Source organism: Symphodus melops, assembly GCF_947650265.1.
Source record: "Symphodus melops genome assembly, chromosome: 18".
NCBI classification, from domain to species: domain Eukaryota; kingdom Metazoa; phylum Chordata; class Actinopteri; order Labriformes; family Labridae; genus Symphodus; species Symphodus melops.
The window spans coordinates 16,351,031-16,373,605 of NC_136708.1; the positions used below are offsets into that span (position 1 = coordinate 16,351,031).

The 22,575-nt window shown below is 43.4% G+C and overlaps 1 protein-coding gene across 2 annotated transcripts; it reads left to right on the plus strand.

Moving 5' to 3' along the window:
• Positions 1–807: 807 nt before the first annotated feature.
• On the plus strand, positions 808–21,136 carry zbtb10 (zinc finger and BTB domain containing 10). Of its 2 annotated transcripts, XM_079367694.1 has the most exons (5): positions 809–2,262; positions 8,906–9,932; positions 14,637–14,702; positions 16,507–16,682; positions 17,905–21,136. In XM_079367694.1, exons 1-5 carry the CDS (start codon positions 1,582–1,584, stop codon positions 18,184–18,186), a joined length of 2,232 nt encoding a protein of 743 aa, XP_079223820.1. In that variant the 5' UTR covers positions 809–1,581; the 3' UTR covers positions 18,187–21,136. The 2 variants fall into 2 exon arrangements, with proteins under 2 accessions (XP_079223821.1, XP_079223820.1); XM_079367695.1 differs by lacking the exon at positions 14,637–14,702 and having other exon boundaries at positions 808–2,262.
• Positions 21,137–22,575: the final 1,439 nt, after the last annotated feature.

The following is a 22,575-nucleotide window of genomic DNA, read 5'->3' on the forward strand; positions in this document are numbered from 1 at the left end:
AACATTTTTGTAATTGGAATCAGAATAATCTTAATGTCCTAAGATTCAAACTGACCTGAACTGTCAGGTTTAATTGATGTAATTGAAGTATTCAGGCGAACTTCAATTACTGCCAGACTTACTAATTTATTGTATTTAATATATCAGTTTGATATTCACTTTTCCATCAACTAAAGGTAAAATAAATGTGGGTAAATTCCTTCCTGTGGAATGGATATGTCAAGTTGATAGCCAGCACATGAAAGAGTTGGAGCAAAAAATCGGTGCTCTGATCCAAGGCATGCCTTATTCCTGCCTTGGGAATTTAATCGTTAGTTGGATATATACAATCCCTAAGTTATTGCAATCAAACCCTGGGTTAAATCTCACCCTTGTTCACACACTGTGTGCAAAGCCTTTAATTTGTCAGAGCTGAAACTGTACACCCAACTATGTGAGAAATCACACACGCGCGCGCGCGCGCGCAAACACACACACCCTATCATAGGAAGAGAGATACACGTTCATATGAAAGAGGGCCACCTGCTGGACATAGTCCTAATAACAGGGAACAAAAACATATTTCAGACACATGTTGATCTTTTGGAATATGATACTGTAAACTATTACACTTCATAGGTCCTGAGGTGTGCCGACTTTATATCCAAGTTATTACAAATTACGTGACTTTATTTAGCCTACGTTGCACACTACGTCATCTTTAAAAAAAAAAAATATTTCGAAACTAACTTGTTTCGCATGGGCTTAGATTTGTACAGAAACATTGTAGGCCTAAATCCTTTTTACTCTTTAATATGAATGGAAGCTTAGAAAATAGGGAAAAAAAGTCAAATTCTACTTTAATGTAGGCTACTATAATATTATTTGTACAAAGCATTTTACATTTCAGTAAAATGCTAGGCCACCCCAAATTCACACTACATCTATATATATTATTTAAATGAATGCTCTATTTGCATGTACATGTATAAACTGCCTCGTAGATATATTAGATTTTGTATTTTTCAGACAACATGCAAAAAGCTACTGTACTCTTTTAGTCCCCTATAATCCCCATAGAAATAATACAGGGATACCATGGTAACGCGTTTGGAAAAGGGCTGCTAAAGTGGGGCACACGAGTTTGCATTTAGAGAAGACAAGTAGGCTGCAGCCGAATGATGAAAAGCATGCGGGAAATGGGTGCAGCTTTTTTAAAACACAAAAGACCCCTTGCTGATCAACAGCAGCATAGACATATATGAGCAGCGCACCCCCATCTTCCTTTAAAACCAACCCCTCCCTCCCTGTCCAACCCCCCCTTTCTCCGGTCGAGGTGCATTGTGGGGAGGAAAGTCGTTGCCATTCGACCTCTGCGGGGCCTGCGCGGACGCAGCGAGAACCCTGAAATTCATTATGCGTTTAAAACCCTTATTTATTTCCGCATAACCTACATACTCTCACCGGGAGGGCCAAAGCGGAGGGAAGAAACGACGACATCTATTTCGGGAAATACAGCCAATACAATCACGTTATATTTTTTAGTCGGAGGGGGGGATACTGTTGAGAAAGTGAAGATTTCTAGTGTATATTAAGAAAAAAATGTCCGGTGAGAGAAACCGCAGGTCGCTGGCTTTCCGAGGAGGTGGATTAGCTGGGTTGACGGGTTCCAGCGGTATCGGCGGGGGGAACTGTAACAGCTGGGAGGCCCCGGCCTGTCAAGACCGACAGTTTAACGGGACCAGGCCGGATCAAGAAGAAGACCGGGATCTGGGGGCGAAAGGATCATCGCGGAAGAGAGTGGAGGGCGCTGGGTCTGTCAGCGATAGCACTGAACCCGAGGCGGAGGAAGAAGAAGAGGACCCGGAAGGGGGCAACTGGGCAGCCGGAGAGGGCGACGGAGACGGCGACGATCGCGTAGGCTCCGGGGAAGGGGAGGACGGGTCCAGCTTGACAACGGGGAATGGTCCCAACAACGGCGACAGTCAGGAGTCGGGAAGCGGTGCGAGCGGAGGCGAGGCTGGATCCAGGAAATCTGGCGGTGTAGAGATGAGACCGCAGACGCTGCTTCAGAAACACTCGCTATTCCACGCTTCGTGGTTGCAAGAATTCCCGTGGCTTAAATTCTGCCAGGAGACGGGACTCATGTCCTGCTCGTGGTGTCACAACATTGCCACTAAAAACAGCGACGAGATTGTCAAAGGCAGTCGCAACTACAAGCGGGCCTTGCTGCTGAGACATCACCTGTCTTCTGAGCACGGGAGGAATGACCCAACCAAACAGGTAAACGTTAGCTATGCTGTCCGTGTGACGGTTTACTTCCGTTTGCGTCGTCAGCCTGTCAAACATTTCTACAGCATATGTCATGATATTGTGTTGTCTGTCACTTACGACAGTTTGAATAACTTTTAAAACAACAACGAAAGCGGAATATAGGCCACCAACTAAGCTTCACAATCCCTCCTCCTCCAGGCTGATTAGCTGTAGCACCAGCCTGCTAACCTGTGCTAACATCTAGCTTAGCTTAATAGCAGTCGGTTGCTTTGCAGTCTTCGCCGGAGATAGGTGGCCAGTGACGACCTCTTTTACCGGGCTAATGCACGTACACGGTAGCATAACAAACTAAATCACTTTGTTTCTGTGCGACTGACACTAGTCACTGTAATTCATTTGACGTCCAAAATCTAAGTGTAGGCTGACTCAACCTTCCTCTTAAAGTCAAATTGATTAGCTCAGACCTGCTTCCAGCATGACACCTGCTTGCCACCTTATCACACCACAGGCTGTTTCTATTGTCAGGGGGGATTCACCCATCATGACACGAATAAACTGTGAAAACACACTGCCTTAAAAAAAAAACTTGTCATCAATCCCAGTGGTAGTGTTGTGGAATTCGCACGTTTATCTATATCTGTACACTGTACACACATCATACCCATTTGTTGAACCAGCAGCTGCCTTGATTGCTGGTTTGCTAGAGGTCACACAATGGCAAGAAAACCTCGACCCCTGTCAGCCTTTGGGGAACCGCACCCCAGACCGCCCCCCACCCTCCTCTCAAGCAGTTTCTGCAAGCTCGCAGTCCCCGGTGACCTCTGGCGCATTTCTTCCTCCTCCACCTCCTCCTCCCATTGGGGATCTAAATTAGAGGCATTGTGTTAGAATGACCCCCCAAAATCCATAGTTGGTGTCACTTGCAGCTTGCAGGGCTGGACAAGAACAGGAGGGAGAGTAAATCATGTTGCCTGGAGCCTGACAGCAATCCTGGCCCAAAATGAAGCCTTTTGAATAGGCAGGAATGAGTGAATTGGATGTCAGTAAATAGATTGACATGGCATCACCTGACCCTGTCCTCTACATATTTGTGGGTAAATGGGCTGCTGTGTTCTGCCTTTGGGGCACATGGTAGGACGAAGACCCCAATCTTTGTGCACAAAAATTCCAAAAGTGACTTATTTAATTAGTAATCACATTTTATGCCGTTGGCTGAACCTTCAGATGTATTAAAAGCCAGTGACTGTATTGCTGTTTAATGAAAACTCCTCAAGTATTCGTCTTTGTTGAGCTCTATATTTATTAATCTGCATGGGGCCTTCTTATTGGTTCTTCATTTGCGTATCAATGTAGTCTACATCTCTGAAGTACTCTCGTAAAAACAGGGAGTGTATAATTCCTGGAACAATTTAGTGTCAAAGGGCATTTCTCCCATCGATACTATATTTAAAAGTAATGCTCCTCGTGCGTTGACCTGCTATCCTGACAGTGGTCTGATCTGTCAGGGGAATCGAGAGCGGGGCGCTATTTGACTCTAATTTGTGCGAGAGGAGGATTGTGCGACTACATTTAGTTCCTTCTTTGCACACGCAATCACTAATCAGAATGACTTAAAGTGATCCACTAACTTGTATCTCTAATTGGTAAGGAGAGCAGTAGGAGTGGATTAGGGGCTTGGTGTGGCTTTTCCCTAGCAACAAGGACCCCAGACGCCGTACTGAGAGGTTATCCAGGTCGTTTCTTTTAGTAGCACAGAGCTGGGAACATACAGTTCCATGACTGTGCTGTTGGAAATTAAAATACGATTATAGTATTTTTTGCTGTCTTGATATTTTTCTTTTTTGTTTCACTGCTTCTGCTTTTTGAGTTTGACACTAATCATCCTTCGTGTTTATAGTTGTGTTGAAATAATGAGGAGCGGTGTGTTTCCAGAAAGACATCTTTGTGAAGCGTCGCCTTACAGAGGAACTATGGCGTTTCGAGGAAGCCCCTTGTTCTATTCACCCATTCCTGATGTTAGTCAGGCCTCTGCTGCATTCGTTAAAGCTAACTCAATTAGCCATAGCACACCAGGGCTGCTGTGGTGAATGTGGGTCTCCTCGGTGAAGGGGTCCGTTGTCCTCATTATCAGAGAAGCTGTCTCGTGCTCAGTGTTTGTTATGCTCATTGGCAAAGTTTAAAGTGATGCCAAAGTAAAACATTTTGTTCTCTGAGCTCAAATATGAGATTGCCTATCGGTTAATTTTATACCGTCGGACAATGTTTTTCCTTTGTTCACAAATTAGTGAAGGTCATACGTCAAGCCCTCAGTGAACGCACAGAAAATGTTCTTGTCAACACCTTAGGTCGTAGTAGACCTGTTAATAAAAACATGTGATCATTCAGAGGTACATTTTAAAATGACTACAGAGTTACATTTTCAGTCCACACCCAGGCCTCAATACTTCCACCCACTTCTCTTTTTTTTTTTTTTGGTAACTCTTTATTATTTCCTTATCTCAACCTCTGTTGAAAAATTAATGGAACACACACCAGGTCAGTACACCTCTGCAATATCTCACTACGTTCAATACAGGCCCTGTCGAGGCTCACAGCACCACCATTACGTTCGACAGCTAAACAAAAGTTTCACTTGCAACGCTGTGTTGGTCTTTGCGGGGTGTAAGATAAGATAAGACCATATCGACCCCCCCCCCCCCCCCGGGGAAGAAATTCAAATATAGGGGGCCCACACAAGTTTTCCCACCCGAAGTTTTTGTGCAGACAAACACTTCGCTCATTGTTTTAAGTGCGTCTCCAGGAATGGGGACCCACCCATCCAGGCGGTGTGGTGTCTGCCAGAGAGATGGGACTTTATTGGGGGACACAGGTCAGGAGAACGGGGTGGAGTGAAGCCAGAGGGTGAATTCTTCTTGTTGATTCTTCTACCCTCGTTTTCTCTCTCTCTCTCTCTCCCTCTCCCTCTCCCTCCCCCCCCCCCCCCCCCCCCCCTTTCTCTTATGCCTCTTCTGTCAGAGCATTGTTAGGAGGCCGGGGGGGGGGGGGCACTCAGTGCGGCCCTCCCACACCTTGGGCCAAACGCACACAGCGGTATTGTTTCAGCATCTGGGGACAGACGAGTTGGGGCGGGGTGGTGATGTGGGGGGGGGGGGGATTCAGGGAAGAGTACAGTGGATATAGGGAGTTAGCTAACTGACCAGTCGGGATGGCCTCAGGGTTGGGCTGGTTTGATTGTGGGTAGGGGCGTAGATGAGTGAGGAGGTGGAGGGCATATGTGTGTGTGAAAGGTAAACAAAAAGTGGCTCCAGTGGGTCATTATGTTGTATAGGGGGGAGAGGCCGCCTGTATCACATGATCTGTTTCGCTTTCCGACTTTCTGCCAATAAAGCTCGACTCCGTGAGCGTCTTGGTTCGCTTTTAATCTACCTGTAAATCAATCCCCCCCCCCCCTTTTTTTTTTTTTTTTTTTTTGGCCGTGTAAGACCAAGATCAAAGTATTCTCCTGCACTTCTCTCCTCCACCTCTGATCTTCTCTGGCTCAAATAAAAAGCAGAGCCACGTCATGACTGGGTGTGTGTGTGTGTGTGTGTGTGTGGGGGGGGGGGGGGGGTCATATTGTCCCCACATTCTCTCTCGGTTCAAACTGGTTTTTTGCCTCCAGCATCTGCCGTGCAGGGTTGGTCTGCTGGTTCTCTTAGCTCCCAGCTCACACGTGGCACATCTGGGGAAAGGATGATGATGATGATGCTGCTGCTGATGAAGCCAGTAACATATCCAGTACCAGACTGTCCTAGCCTGACTCCAAAAGGCGTACACACCAACTCTTTCACATAACATATTTGAACCGCTGTTCAAAGTCTTACCTCTCTGGCTCGTTGCCTTGTTATGCGTAATGGATAAAAGCCGTGGGGAGTCACGGGGTTCAGGGCTACGATAGATTATGAGTCCAAATGATAAAGCAGGTCTAGAAATTCCCAGGTACTCGCAGTCCTGTAATTTGTGGTATTTCTAAACATATTTCAACTTCTCTCTCTCTCTCTTCACTCCTGGTGAGCCCCTTTGGTGGAAAGCTTGTTAGTTTTTGTCAGAAGAGGAGGAGGAGAGTACAAAGGTGTGTTCAAACAGAAAGCAGTGCTCACACTCACAATGGGAGCACCTGTCTCTGGAGGGACGCAGTTTCTCTGGAACCAGCACGCCACACAGCCGTTCCAATTAAGTTCACCTCAGCGGTATGAGGCCAAAGCAAAGATCTCACTGCGTGGCAGTTGTTGGACATTCGTCAGAATATTGGCACATCACGAGATCACAATGATGTGATTTTGTAAAAACAAATAATATGGCTTTTATGTTGGATTTTTTTTTTCTTAACCCAGGCTGAATGATGCTCATTTGGCAAAAAAACCACTGCGACCAACTTCAATTCTGACTCTTGAGGCTTATCCAGCTCCTGTTGTGAAAGCATTCCCGCCCTTCACTACACCAATATTCCACCCTCGCCTCGCCTTGCACTCGACGTGATGACCGTTCCCTCCTTCAGAGGCTTTGATGTGGATATCAGAAATAATTTTTTCCCCCTCTGCTCTCACCATTCTCCTTCCCCCCGTCGGCCCCGCGTGCACCCTGGCTCCTTTTCTGTGCGTGCTCGTAGGAGATGCTGTGTAATAAGAGAGTGAGTGCCGAACCCTTTCACAAAGACCCACAGTGAGTGGACAATGAGCCTCGGGGAGAACACGGGCCATTGTGAAGGCTAAAATGGGGTGACCCAAACTCCTTCTCTCTTCTCCGCGGCCCCCCTCTGCTCCACATTTTCTCCTCCGTCCTTTTTTTTCTCGAGGCTCAAGGTCTCGCTCGCTCCATCTCTGCCTCACGCTCTCACTGGCTTTCATTGTGCGCGTTTTATCAGGCTTTTTTCTCTGTTTTGCTCCAACCAGTTCTTATCTTTTCTCAGTAACTTCTATTAGCTCTCCTTTTTCTTTTTTTTGTCGTCCTTCAGAAATCAGTCCGCTCTCTTTTCTTACATTATTTTCTGTCGTCCTCTTGTTTCTGCCAGCCTGCAGAACACACACACACACACACACACGTTCCCCCATTCTCTATCTCTGCCTCATTTTGCCCTCTCAGTCATTTCAGTCCATCCCATCTCTCCATCTCCCCCCCCCCCTCCAGCTGTGGCAGAGGATGATAAGCCCCCCTGTACTATCCTGTGTGCCCAGGCTGCCCTGGACAAGAGCTGCAGTGTGGAGGGAGCAGGGGTGGGAGTGGGGGCTGGGTGGGGACCTCAGAGAAATGGATTTAATCTGAATTACTCGAGCTGAAGCCCCAGCTGTGTGTATATGTAGGCAGCTTTGTGTGTGTGTGTGTGTGTGTGTGTGTGTGTGTGTGTGTGTGGGCAAAAGAGATGGTGGTGGGCGGGGGCAAAAATGCAGGGCTGGAGCAATGTGAATTATTCTGGATTAGGACATCTGCTGTGCAATTCTAAAATGAGTTGGAGATGTATGCTGCTGCATTTGGTGTGTGTGCGTGTGTGTCTCCATTGTAACAATTAGAATGTAGATGCAGTTACAATTCTTTGTGCATTGTTATTTATGTATTACATAAGACTCTGTCTGTGTGCATAGAAGTTAAACTGTGAATTACATGTATAAATAGTTTAAATGTACTGGTCTCTCCGCTGCCCCACTCTGTACCAGGCTGGCCCTGTGCCCTGTAAAGACAGGCAGGGGAGGGGAGGGGAGGAGGCTGTTAAAGGGTGGTTCTATGCCTTTGCCAGTTCTCCTTGGATCCTACAGCCATGACCGTTCTGCTTTGAACGCTTGTCGGCTCCTGCAGGTCAAATAAAGGCCTGTTTCATATCTACCTTCTCTGTTAAAGAGACTACTCGGCATTAAATGTGTGTGAAACGTTGCATCTTTTGAATCAGTTTTTTGATCCTCTAAAGCTAAGCCTTTCTCTGTGGTAATCACAATGTATGAAATTATGCCCCCGAGTTATTGGTTTAAAATGTCAACCTCTAAAAAAAATAAAAAATAAAAAATAAATCTCATATGGTATTTTTCAGCAAAAAAAAAACCAAAACAGAGGGGATTGTTGGTGTTTGTTGCATTTTTTTTGCATCAATATAGATATCTAAAATGCACTAAAATACTTTAAAAAAGTTTAAAAGAATAGATTTGACTTCATGATTTAAACTTACTGCACTGCTTACAGCAGTTGTAGTAGTGCCAAAATATACATCCCCTTTAAGCTTTTAATAGATGTTTAAATGTAAACACCACAGTGAATCATTTAAAGAATAAAAACACATCCTTTTTGTTGTTTTTTAAATTCTCCTGTTTGGCAGGGATTCAGCTTTTTCTTGTCCGTGCAGTTTTAGATTGACAAAGAAAAGGAATAGATCACAGGGTAATATAATACTACCCATGCCTAAAAGTGAACACGCCTTTCCTATTTCCCACCCCCTCCATAACAGGAGCCTGTCAAACCTGTTTCACCCCTAGGGCAGTGTCGCACCAAGAACCCCTGAGGGTGTGTGACAGTCGCAGGAAATGAAGTTGTATTCCTGTTCCAGTGTGTATGTGCTTTAAACTTTCCGTGTAACCCTACAAATCTGCTGCAATCGTGCTGACCTTCTTTTGTCTCTTTCACACATAAGGAGATGATGAGGCCCTCGGACAACGGCAGCCCCTCCACCATCAGCTCAGAGGAAGACTACCGCAACAAGCCCAACGAGAACTCCTACTGTTACCAGCTTCTCCAGGAGCTGGACAAGCAGCGCAAGAGCGGCATCCTCTGTGACGTCAACATCGTCGTCTCAGGCCAGGTGTTCCGCGCACACAAGAACATCCTGGTGGCCGGCAGTCGCTACTTCAAAACCCTTTACTGTCTGACCAAAGGCGAGGCCCAGGACCAGGCCACGGTCACGCACCTGGACGTCGCCGCTGTGCAGGGCTTCTCAGTTATCCTCGACTTCCTCTACTCCGGGAATCTGCTGCTCACAAGCCAAAACGCCATAGAGGTGATGTCTGTAGCCAGTTACCTCCAGATGACAGAAGTTGTACAATCATGTAGGGCTTTTATAAAGGACGCCCTGAATATCAGCATCAAGCAGGAGGCCCCTGACTCAGTGGTGGTGGACTACAACAAGAGGCAGACGGTGACTAAAGAGGGACAGAGAGGCCCGGACCGGAAGCCGAGCAACTTCTGGGCAACAAGCATCCTATCGAAGCTGTCCATAAAGGCAAGCAACCACCATGGAAAGGAAGCAATGGAAGAAGAAGAGGAGGGCAGCAAGGTGAAAGAGGAGAACAGCGACATCGAGGTGACCATGGTTGGGAGTGAGGGCTGTGCCCTCATGACCCCCGGAGCCTCCGCCAACTGGGCCCACCACAACGACAACTCGTCCGATTCAGCAGAGACCAATGAGACGCGGGCAGCGAGTGGCCAGGTGTTCGTCTGGAACGAGCCAACCACGGGTGGTGCCACAGCGGCCCCGGCAACAATAAAGAGGGAAGCACCGGACGCCGCAGCTGGAAGCGGGCGAAGGAAAAAACAGACAACCACGCGGCGTTTTGTGTACAACTTTCCCCCCGAGCCTGTCGAGGGATTCGACGAGGGAATGTTCATCCAGCCTTCGGCCTCCTACCCAAGAGAGGACTTCTCCTCCCTCTCTGAAAATGCTGGTATGCCACACATTTTTACTTCTACCCTCAGTTCCTTTCCCTCGAACGTTCCTACTGCTTTCAGCATAAACTCGTGAATATTTGATTTCTAGCTGTGCACTTTCTGTTTGTTGTAGGGAGGGAGGACTCACATTTTATGAACATACATGCAGTACATTCACAACCAAAAGAGCACTGACAGGAAACTGAAGCATTTCATACACTAATGTAAATCATTCATTTATTAATGTTTCACTTGTTTAAGTAGCTTCCAGTGCTTCCATGCTCACTGCATGGTAAGGTCTGTAAATGTGTGCTTCTCTGCACTGTTTCGTCGTGCAATTTTATGATGACCTTTGCAAATTTGCCCGGTAGCTTTACAATGACCAAATACCAGGCAGCATCCATGAGTTAGCCTTATTCCTTTCTATTGTCATTCACACTTTAAGTGTTTGAAAGTCTTCATTGCAATCAGCCGGTTAAAACATAGAAAATATAAAAGCTCTACTATCTTGAACCCATTTTATTTTTTTGTAACTCAAATAATAAGAATAATACATTCTTATTGAACAGTAGACTGCCCCCCCCCCCCTCCCACCCACCCCCATCCCACTTGGTAGGACTGTAGTGTGAATCGGGAATCGGCTTACAATCTAAATCAAATCGGTTTTAGATATAACCGCGACCTCAAGAATTGAAATAGAGGAACATTTGAAAAGATTCCCAGCACACATTGCATCTGATATTCTCAGTGTTTTCTTCAGTGTTAGAAATATATTTGATATCATCTGAAAGTGAAACACGTGTATTTAAAATGATTTAAACTGGAATTCATTTGCCGATCAATGCTCGCTGCTCACATTGATCACCATGCATTTCCAGTGATTTACCCACCAGGGGGTGGGGTCAGCGGGTTTGAACAGGATAACCCCCTTTGGTCACGTGGCTCAAGTATTTGATCCTCTGCTTGCAGCCTGTACATTTTGCATCATTTTAATCTAGCGCCGGAAGATCACACTGTTAGCGTAGCCTGAGAGATCGAACTGAAGTGACATCTCTGAACACTTCACATCCCTGATCTCCACCCAAGTCACTCAATGCTAACAAGCTAAGCGGTGGCCAATCACAGTGGGGAAACGGGCATGATGAGTCGTATTGATCACATCACTAAAAGCACAGATTTTTTTTTTTGTTGCTTTGGATCAATGTCCTGCAGTTACACCTCACAGCATAGATGGGTGTTTACCAGGCTTTTAACCTGCTGTGCACAGCCAACAAGGAAGTCGCTGCATGCTGGATCTACACTAATGATTCTTGAGCAGGGGGCTTATGGTAGGATCGCCCACCTGGAGTGTTGTTACCACATCATTGCCTAGATTCTATTTTCAAGGGTTTAGGTCAGGGTATTGTAGTGTTTTATAAAGGAACTAGAATTGAACTAGAATTTAAAGCCATTTTGAGTAAAAAAATAAAATAAAATCCTAGCCATCATTAGCCTTTAAACCCTCACTATATGCTGTGGTTGGTAAAAGCCACTTAAGGTCAAAGGGAATCAATCAATTATTTTTCAAATCTTGCTTGTTAGAACTGTTGCACTCCCGCTCTCTCTCCCCCTCTCTCTCCCCCTCTCTCTCTCTCTCTCTCTCTCTCTCTCTCTCTCTCTTTCTCTCTCTCTCTGTCCCTTAATCTTTCCATCGCTTTGCCCGTCCTATCCGCACACAGGGAGCCGAGCACCCTGAGTAATCTCTCCCCTCAGCTCCAGCCTTCTCCTTCTGTCTGCCCCATTAAGCGTGGCACTCCGTGCAGCCATAATGATATCACATATTAAGTGGAGTGGTATGGACGAGCGGAGGAGGAGGAGGGGATGTGTGAGGCACAAAGTGGGTGTAGAGGAAGAGTGCGAGGACTACAGTTTGTGTGAGAGAGAGAGAGAAGCCCTCCCTAATGCAGGCGAATGAAGAAAGCAGGGGAAACATTTCTTCCCCCAGGCGTCCCTAAATGCACTTGAAAGCTCTTAGAGCCTTCAACTCAGCGTAGGGCCCTTTCAAAGTGTGCACAAAGTGACCTGGGGTGTTGTAACAGCTCAGAGAGATTCTTGCATAAAAACAGAATTTATATGCAAACTCTCCAACCTTCATTACTTGTTTATTTTTTCGACTATATTTCCAAATAAAAGATGTAGTTAAGACTAGAAGTATAGTAGTAGTAGTGTTCGTCAGCTTAAAAGGTTTCAAGGCAGCTGTTCACCTCTAAATGAAAGGTTTGTGTCCTTCGTGGTATTTCATTAGTACAGTTCACATGTTTCACTTGAAACAAAGATTGGTGAATATTTCCTCTTTTAAAACCTTTACTTTGTGAAATTGGTCATTCTGTGTCATGTCTGAGTGGAAACATTGCATTTAGTGTATTTTTGAAGCCACTACAGAATACAACTTTGACTCTTTTTTTTTTTTTTTATTATTGAAAGGTGATGACATCATGCTGTTTAAGTATATATTGCATACTCAAGTCCCCATTGTAAGAGTTCTGATTCTCATTCACCTTTCAAAGGATTAACTGAAGTGTTATAGTGCTGTCTTGTGCTGGAGGAGAGTAATGTTGAAGTTAAGTGTCGAGGACTGACTGTAGGCAAATTGGAACTGGTACAATGATTTCTTAAACAAATTGTACCCTGTCCATCTCGGGACAGTAAAAGAGACTCACATGTGAACAGTGTCTGATGGAGAACATTTGAGACGGGCGTTCCCCTCAGTGCGCTGCTGAGAGCCTTAAAGTTCACACTTTAAGGGTTTCCATTGGAACAGTTTGTGGCTTGTTGTCGGAGGGTTAAGCTGTGAAAGCTCCTTAAAATCAATTTTTAAAAAAAAGCATGTCCAGTATTGTAGTTTGGTTGTGATTTTTTTGTTTGTTTTTGGGACTCCTGAATTAACAACAAGGGGAATCTTCATCTATAGTTGGAGGTGTTTTATTCTTCACTTTTCTTACAGAAGGCTCCTTTAAGTGTATTTTTTATCCCACTGGTCAGTGTAGCATCAGAGCTTTTAAAACCATTTCCCAGTAACCATTTTTACCCACCACACCTCCTGAAACATTCATGTTAATATACCATTTTTGGGGACAGAGAGTCATTTGTCAGAGATCGTGGTTCCCACATCCTCTCTCTGCTCTTTGAGACCCGATCAGTCGTCTACTGCATAACATGAGGCTCTCTCTGAATATGTGTGTCACATGATGTCTCAAATTTTAGTTACGCTTTACTGAAATATGGCTTTACAAAAATGAGAATGCGTACAGTCATTAGCCATGTCTACTGTGGGTTATTGGATTATTCCATTAAGTTGTTGATGGTCGAGCAGAAGAGACGAGGAGGGGTTTTGCCTGCTGGCGCTACAGGACGACCAAGAACCTCCGTTTGTTTCTGGGATATTCTCTCTCTCTCTCTCTCTCTCGCTCTCTCTCTCTAACTATACATCCCTCTAAATTGGTATTTGCCCACATACAGTATTTCTGTCCGAGGCTATGAGCAGTCATCCACCTATATTAGCTGCCCCAGTTTCCCACAGTGATGTCACTGGCTTCATTTTGCTTCAGCGTGATCTGTGCAGTCATGCTCTGAACATAGTAGCCCAAATTCTGTCAGACTTTCTGCTCGGTTGCTCTTCATCCCCAAAAGATATGATTTCTTTCTTTTTTTTCTTTTTTTCTTTTTTTTTCTTCTTTTTTTATTTTGATGCCTCATGCGGACAAAGCACTGCGTATTATCTCATTTGCTTGTCTCGTCTTTGAAAAAGCGTGCGGAGTGGAGTACAAGGTGAAGAAAGTTTAAAGGCACATGAAGGCTTGTGTTGAAAAATAAAGGCTCATTTTAGTGTTCGAGAGCTTTGAATGCTTTGCCCACAGCCGACACTTGTGTCCAATAAATTCTCGAGTTCTTCTCCAAACAAGACTGTCGGATTGTTTAAAGGGTGGGTTCTGCACACAGACGCGTAGAGCAGGTGAAATATATTTGCATACGCACTGGTCTCTTTGAACACACACACACACACACACACACACACACACACACACACACACACAAAATAACGTCCCCCAATCCCTGCGAGGTGCAAAGCTGGCAGGGGCAGTCTCTCCCCTCCCTAATCCACTCTAATGCACTGGGGCTGTCCTCACTATTCCAAATATTGACCCAGGGAGAATGAACACAGAGACACACACACACACACACACACACACAGAAACGCACACACAGACACACTCAACGGGGCGTGTCTTTAATGGGCTCTAAGCACTGATGCTGGAGGAACCGGACACACATGCACACACACACAAGCACACACGCAGGTGCTGCTCACACACAAAAGCTGAGTGTAAGCTGAGCCGCTGTGAGGACTCTCGTTCTCTAATTAACCCCCTCCCTGCTGGAGAGCTCTGGTCACCTTTAGCTTGTTGCTCTGGCCTGGGGGGCTTATTGGGTGTTTGTGTGTGTGTGGGGGGGGGGGGGGGGGGGGGTGCTTTACATATAGTAGGGTCCGATGTGTTTGTTTGCCTGTTTTGTTAACCGAAACCTCCATTGTGTCATGTGGGGATCAGTTAGTTGTTTACTCAAGGCGTTGTAAGGTGTGCACCCCCCTCCCCCCCCCCCCTCCAGGCTCTCAACCATCTCTCTTTCTCCCTCTCACTCTTCTTGTCCCCCCCCACCTGTCCCTCGCCCCTCCTCTTTCCCAGAGTTGGCCAATCAGATCCAGTATAGCATCATCCAAGACTTACAGCAAGGGGAATCCTGGGAAAATGGTAAGACGCCGCACTCTCGAGTCTACAGCTGAAGAAACTGCTGCTTCAGTGAAACTGAAAATGCATCTTTACCAAACGAGTGTGAGCAGTCGGTGTGTGTGCAGAAACACCTGTTTGTCATGCAGCATTTAAATACTAAGCTTATTTTTACATTTAATGGGAATACTTTCCCATAATGCATCACACAGATGCTCCAGTAAACAGCTAGAACCTTTGAAAACTAATTCTGAGTGGTTGTAAAAGAAGTTTGTTCAAGCGCCGAGGAACAAATGAAGTCAAATTGAAATCGATTTGATTCAGACGCTCACTTCCGAAGGCAGAGGACGACATGTTCATCCAAACCTTTAAGGCAACTTTTTGTCTCTCCTGGATGTGAAATGACATCTGTTGTAGTCACCGCTTTATTTACTCGCACAAAGGCTTCAATTTCTCCAAAAACACAGCTGGTATCAGCCTGAGCTTTCCCTTTTCAGACTGCTCTGAGAAACGGTGCTGCGGGGCAGCAGTCGCTGTTCAGCAGCTGAATAAAGGTGCTCAAAGTTTCACAGAAACCTTTTTGCACTTGTATTTTAGCACAGAGCCTCATCAGTACTGGCTTCGACTCATTCAATTCCATGCTCAGGTTTTGGATTTAATTTGCGACTGCAGCATCTACCATTGCGTTCTTGTTGCACACAAAGATGTTAGTTGTGTCGTTTATAAAAGGTGCATCCCCGCACCAGAACATAGCAGGTGTAATTCTATTCTACATTGAACTCGATGTAGTTATTACCAGCTCCCCCTGTGTAACACACATACACACACACGCACACACGTACCAAGAATATACAGGTGACCTGCTTCTCATCAACCCTCCCACCCCTCCCCCTTAGCAACCTGCCCTGACAACGCCTCTGTTGTGTGCTCCCTGTGTCAAACAAAAGGCCTGGTCCTGTTAGCATCTCTCTCTCTCTCTCTCTCTCTCTCTCTCTCCCTCTCTCTCTCTCTCTCCTTGATGCAGACCAGCCCTCTGTGCGGAGCCCTTTCTAAATCAATAGATTGCTTATTTATTTGTAAGGCCAGATGTCCTCAACACATCGTTAGCATAAACATCCAGAGGTTGATGAAGACAGAAGTGGTGTGTTGATGTCTTTCTGTTCGACACCAAAAAAATAAAGTTACTTCATGAGCTGGCCGGGCTGCAGAGAGGATGCACAATTGATTTTACAACTTTTGTAAAAAATACTTGAAATAATCATCATAATAAAGACATAGTAAATAGACTCAGTTTTCCTTTTTCTTTTTTTCTTTTTTTTTTCTTTTTTTTTTTGCACTCACTGTTCATAACTGTTTTTTTCTAACATTGCCACGATGAGACCTCCAACATCATTGCCCACTGTTTCTTAGCAACAGTGGCTGAGCCGGTTGTAGACATTTTACATATCTGCCACAGTTTTCAGTTGTTCCTTTACAACTTAAGTCGAGAGGCTCCATGTGTACGTCGCTTCGTGGTTTCTAATTCTCTCTAATGGTTCCCGCATCCAAACTCAGTCAATTGATGAACAGGATGTTGGCTCCTGACACACCCCTCGCTCATTAGAGGATCTATACGTGGCTTTTATGATGATTGCATCGATACATCTCCAGTTTGTTGAAGTAACTGATATCCAGCTCTTATTTCAACTAAATGTGAAAAATCAAACTGTAGTCATGTTTTGTTTTCTTCTTCTTCAGGGTTTAAGCAAAAAGTAAGACGCTCTGTGAAAGCATGACGTTTCTAAATCGCCCTCTTGCTGACCTTGTGTTCCTCTGTGTCTCTGTCCAGGCGAGTCCTCACACCTTGCCCTCAATAAGCTCAAGTGCCCTCACTGTAACTACATCGCCAAGCACCGGCGCACGCTCAAGAGGCACCTGATCATCCACTCGGGCGTGCGCTCTTTCAGCTGCGACATCTGCGGCAAGCTGTTCACCCGCCGTGAGCACGTCAAGAGACATTCCCTGGTGAGTCCACGTATGAACGCGCTCCTCTTCGCCTCCCTACCACCACGTGACATACTGACCGCCATCTTCTGCCAAACTCTGTGTGAGCGTTTTGGCATCCATCACTTCTTGGCACTCCACCTCATTGTTTGTGTCTTGGCGCTTTTTGCTCAAGGGAGTATATTCAAAAAGATTAAATATATTTTTATTTTTTTTAAAGCAGATTTTTGTTGGATAGTGAGTGTGTGTGTGTGTGTAATGCAGGGAGTATCTCGGAGTCTCCCACAGAGTGGTACAAAACAAGAGGATAAGAGAGATCATCTCACATTACTACAGTGTCAGAGAGGCTTTTTTAAAGACAGGTCAAACGTCACAATTTCCTGATTCATATATATATATATATATATATATATATATATATATATAATCTCATGAGTAAATATTTTTGTTAGCTCAACAAAAGAACATTAAAACCACTTTTCTGTCTGTGTGCTAAAGATGACCAGCAGGTTAGTTGAAATGGTGTATAAAGGTAACTAAATCTGCGTAAAGGTACGCATGAAAACGCCTTCAGTTACACGTATGGCTCTTTGTGAGCTTCATAAACAAAGGACATCGTCCTAAAGACACCTACACGGGGGCGGGGGGCGGGGCGAACACAATCCTGAAGAAACCAGTTTATTTATTCTTTCTTTTTTTTTATAATCGAACTTGTGAGTTGCATTAAACTTTCAAATAAAAGGTACGTTGTTTTTGTTTTTTTTGTTTTTTTAATCTGAAAACACACTAAAATCATCAAAGAGTTAAGTCTTCCTGCTTTGACCCAGGAAGTGAACAGATTTGCACAACCTAAACGTTCCTCACAGGAGCTTTAATGGTCCTCAAATATTCATCTCTTTGCATTCCAACCGATCTTTTGCCTCCTTTTTTTTCACCCAAAGCTAAGATTAAATAAAGCTAATCTTATCGGCTCATGAGGACTTGACAAGTCTGAACTTGAAGGGAAAAAAATGGAGGTAAAAGCCAAATATTTGGCTCTTATTTCCTCCTTCAACTTTTTTATGTTAAATATCTTTTTTTAAGCTGAACTGTGAAAGTGTTGTTACTGTTCTTATCAGACTGAGAAAGCACAAAAAGGCTTTTACTATAAATGTTGAGCATGACTTAAAGAGGACGGAGAAGAAGTAAACCCTCGCTTCAAATGGTACCTCGTCTGATTAACTGTCTCTCACCCTTCTTCAAGGTGCACAAGAAAGACAAGAAGTACAAGTGCATGGTGTGCAAGAAGATCTTCATGCTAGCAGCCAGTGTCGGTATCCGTCATGGCTCACGGCGCTATGGCGTATGCGCGGACTGTGCCGACTCACACCAAGCCACTCAGGAGGGCCTGGAGGGCATGGAGTTCCCCCGGGATGAAGACTTCGAAGGCGAGGAGGGGGAGGACATGGAGGGAGAGGAACCCATCGACAACGACCAATCAAACTGGGGTGAGAGCAACGCAGGCGCTGCCCCGGAAGAGGACTAAGAATTTTAACAAGCTTGAGAAACAAATAAAACGAAAAAAAAGTTGATGTTTAATATATGTATACACAAAAAAAAAACCTAGCTGGTAAACAATCAACTCCAAAGTGCTATCAAACCTTGAGGTTACTTAATTGTGCAAGTATATGACAAAGAGATGGATTTAATGAAAAACAACAACAAAGCTTTGGCAGAGTGGGAACTCCAAGATGTACAGATTTTATTATTGTTCTAATGTGTCCAAGCGTGGGCCAGCACCCACCACAGAAAGATTCTAACGATGAATAATATGATAAATCAGGTTTTTGGTGATGTATTTTTATTTCCTTTTCCAGGGGTGGGGGGAGGCGGGGTGACGTAGTGTTTGGATTTGGGTTAGGCCAATCGTCAAAAAGAGCGAAATGTTAATTATTTAATTTATGAAGAGAGGTTATTATGGTCTTATCAAATGCTATAATTGTATTTCTGTTGTGTTTGTCTGCAGGCAGAGGCGCAGTGATAGCTGTAGCTTTCTGCACAATCTGAAAGTATAGAGCTTGGTGCTTGTGCAAGTACACAGAAGAAGAGCATAATTGTCCACAGGAAGATTCTGAACGTGCTCTGTAGATCATGTTTAGACGCGCTAAATATTGTTATATTATTCTTTTCTTCTTCTTCTTCTTTTTTTTTTTTTCCTCTTTCTTTCCCTGCACAGATCTTGGAACCAAAAAATCTGTTTTGTGACTCTAATGTATCACAGCCATATTTATGATTAATTTAACAGGGCTGTGATATTGTGCCAAACAGACCGCACACCAAGATTGAGCAGGAACAAAAACTACTGAAAACGCTTTAAAGAAGAAAAAAAAAAAAAAAACAGACGCAAGTTTTTTGTTTGTTTTTTGAGCGGAAAAAAATACGGATTTCAAGTACAAGGGGAAATGTTATTGCTAGCTTTATACAAATCACAGCGTCACAGTAACACTTTATTATTATTATTATTATTAAACAAAAGCATTTGACTTTCACTTAAAGCTTGAATTTTGCCAAATGATGAAACGTTTGGTGCTGTAATGCTTGTCGCAGAATACTGGACCTACAGGCTATATATGATGTTTATAATCATAAAGCTTAAACTGACTCAGTTATACATATATGTAATCAGCTCGTACTATAGAACACTGTTGTGCTACAGCGACTATCAGGTATGCTTTGCCATTGTTTTTTAAGCTTCTATTTTATTTAATGCACACACACACACACACACACACACACACCATTTTGTAGAACTACCGGCAGTACTTGTTTTTAAAAATCTAAGGACCTAAGAGGACATCAATACCTGTATACGTTTGTTTATATTTGGTACTGAGTTGTTTAGTTATTAATAAAGTTGATATATTTTCAATCACTTGAACCTTTGGGTTTTTAGGGGGACGAAGCGTGCAGGAAATCAAGATGTGTGATATTTTTAAGTCCAAAAAGAACTCCTTTTTTTTTTTTTTTTTTGACATGTAAATCGTTCAAAATGTCATCAGTTTAATTTTCAATGTAAGTTTGTCCTTATCTTTTTTTTTTTTATTATTATTTTGTTTTTCGGGTCTGCCAGGTAGAAATACACTTTGTTCAACAAAAAGTGAAGCTCGGTGGCGCCTCATAGACATGCACTTAACGTTTGTGTTCATGAGAATCATTTTTCCTTTTGTTTCTTCGCTTCCCCAAAGGAGGCGCGTCTGAATGGAACTATATAAAAAAAAAAAAACTGTTGTCTTTTCTTCCAATGAGCAACTTTTTTTATTAGACTCTTTGTTTCTTTGTTTTTGTTATTTAATATTATATATATATATTGACTCCAAATGCAATCAAGACTGTTAATTTCTATTTGTCCAACCAAATTTGTCGTTTTTAATTATTGTTGAGATATTATGTATGAGAAGAAGCCAGGTGAAAACTTGCTTAGTGTAGAAAGTCCTTGCTCGTGTCTGTAATTGTTGAGATTTTTTAAATGTCTTTATGCTACAGAATCGTTCACTTTACCCTAGATGCATATTTCGTTTTGAATTGAGTCCCCCCCCCTCCACGGATTGTCTCCTTTCTCCTTTGTTCTCTCATTAAGCACATATTTTCTAAAGAAACACGGATTGTTTGCGGGTCGAAACCTTGGAACAGCAGTATCTGTTCATATGCAGTGAGCTCTAGAGTATGTACTGAAGTGCTAATGATACAGAAGATGTGTAACTTCCCTTTCCTCTCAGTGGAAGAAGATTTATTTAAAGTCGTAGAGATATTCTGCCTCTTCGTGTCACTTTAACCTTCGAATCACTGTGGGAGGGGTTATATTACACACACATACATATATATATATATATATGTTGAGAATATATAAGATGAATATATATATATGGAGAAAATATTATTTAACTAGTGGATTAAAGTAATGGAACACATTGACAGTCAGCTACGAACCCCTCGGCGTGGTGGTTTATTTCCGTGAATTTTAACCTTCTATTTCCTCTCTCTATTCACGCCGTGTGCTCGTTCATCACGCCATCTCGTTGTCTTGTTTGTTTTTTTTGATACTATTTACCATCCTACTGATTTTACTGTACTGAATGAAACTCAAAAACTATGATGTATCATTTAAGATTTTATGCTGTATTTGTTATATGGACAAAAAAAAAAACAAAGCAAAAAACACTACAGATGTCAAGCAGAGGTTTTTTTTCCCCAGCTGTATTTTTTTACGCTGTCGCAGATGGTTGTATTTTTCAATCTCTCTCGAACTTTAACAGTGATGCAAAACTCGGGCCGCGCCTCAGTGCCCTCTGAACACAAAGCAAATTCAGGTTACTCTTTTTACGTTTTTATCAAAGGTTTTCAAAGATGGAACTACATTCTCCTTTTTTCTGTCTGAATTGTACTACTGTTCCTCTCTATACTACATTTTACGAATAAAACTTTGATATTGCTTTAAACTTTTTGTCCATTCAATTTCCTTTAGTGTTACCTTTTCTTCTGGTGATGGTTTCAGGACAAGGATATCTATTCAAGAACCAGAGAACCAAATGGATTCAGTTAAAACCAGTTTGTATTAACTCTTTTTATTCACTTTAAATCCTCCTGACTCCTTGCTTATATCCATCATCAAACAATTGTTTTTTTTTATTCTCTCAAACCTTTGAATAGCTTAATTTGTTAATCACTTTCTCAATACGGCATTTGATTAGTTCAGTCTTTTTTTGGCTCATCACCTGACTTTGACTTCTCTAAACTCTGGGGAGCCCATGCAACTACAACACAGAGCTTACTGCGAACCTTCAGTGTCTTCTAGTGTGTGACAAGTAAACATTTTTAGACCACATGAAACTAATTCTTGTGTAATATTGTGGAGAGAGGCAGAGAAGCCAGGTTGGGTTGAGTGAGGTTTTTTTAAGATGCATACAGGCAGATGAGTGTGTATGTTACAAGGCTGGAAATAAATATTGATCACATGATCCATGAATAAGATATAAGACATAAGATTTACTCATTTGCTTTAAAACTCCAGACGACCAATCGATGCGCTTGATTTTGCTCGATTGATGAAATGCATCACATTGATTAAACTGATCCTCCCTTAACTTGTATACAAATTCCTCTCTCGTAATTGGTGATCAGGTGGATTTCTATACTCTGATCAGATGGATTGATATGACACTTTCAAGACACCATGAACTGAGCCCAAACCAAAAAGTCAAGGTGCTGCCATCTGCTGGTCAACACCTTAATGTATTTTTATTTGTCTGTTCTGACAGCAGGTGGCAGCACTCCTCTTTACATTACCTCCTGCACAAACACAATCAACACAGCAGATGCATTGTCCCAGTTATTCAGAGGGACCACAAATGGAAGAATTGATCGCAGCACTGATTGATTTGACTGCATGTCTTCACCAGCAGTGACTATGTTTTTGCCTGTGTAATGCTCGCTGGATATGATTTGGTTTGACTGTGTAAATCCTTGCATACATGCTGTGGTTTGATAATAGTAATATATTTTATTTATAAGCGGATAAAACACATTCAGATACATAAAACAAAGCACCAACAGTGAGCAAAGTGGGGTCATACAGAAGGGCTAGTCTAAAAATGTGAGTTTTGAGCTGAGATTTGAAGGTGGGGCGAGAGTTCATGGATGGATTGTGGGGGAGAGTTCCAGAGACGGAGGGGCTCTACAGCTGAATGCTCGATACTCCATTGATGAAAGGTGGAAAGGAGGTGTGGTGAGGAGCATGGAGTGCTGTGAGCGACACATAAAGACAATAGGTCAGTTACTATTCCTGTTTGATTCTCCTTTGAGGCACCTGTGTATTCAGACTTTAGATCGAATGAAACAGTTGTGCTTCTCAGGCAATCTTGTCAACAAATTAATGGCG

Excerpts from the sequence above, each read along its gene's own strand:
- zbtb10 (XM_079367694.1), top strand. The coding sequence starts at position 1,582 with ATGTCCGGTGAGAGAAACCGCAGGTCGCTGGCTTTCCGAGGAGGTGGA. Across the intron at positions 2,263-8,905 it reads GGAATGACCCAACCAAACAG|GAGATGATGAGGCCCTCGGA; the intron begins GTAAACGTTAGC and ends TTCACACATAAG. Across the intron at positions 9,933-14,636 it reads CTCCCTCTCTGAAAATGCTG|AGTTGGCCAATCAGATCCAG; the intron begins GTATGCCACACA and ends CCTCTTTCCCAG.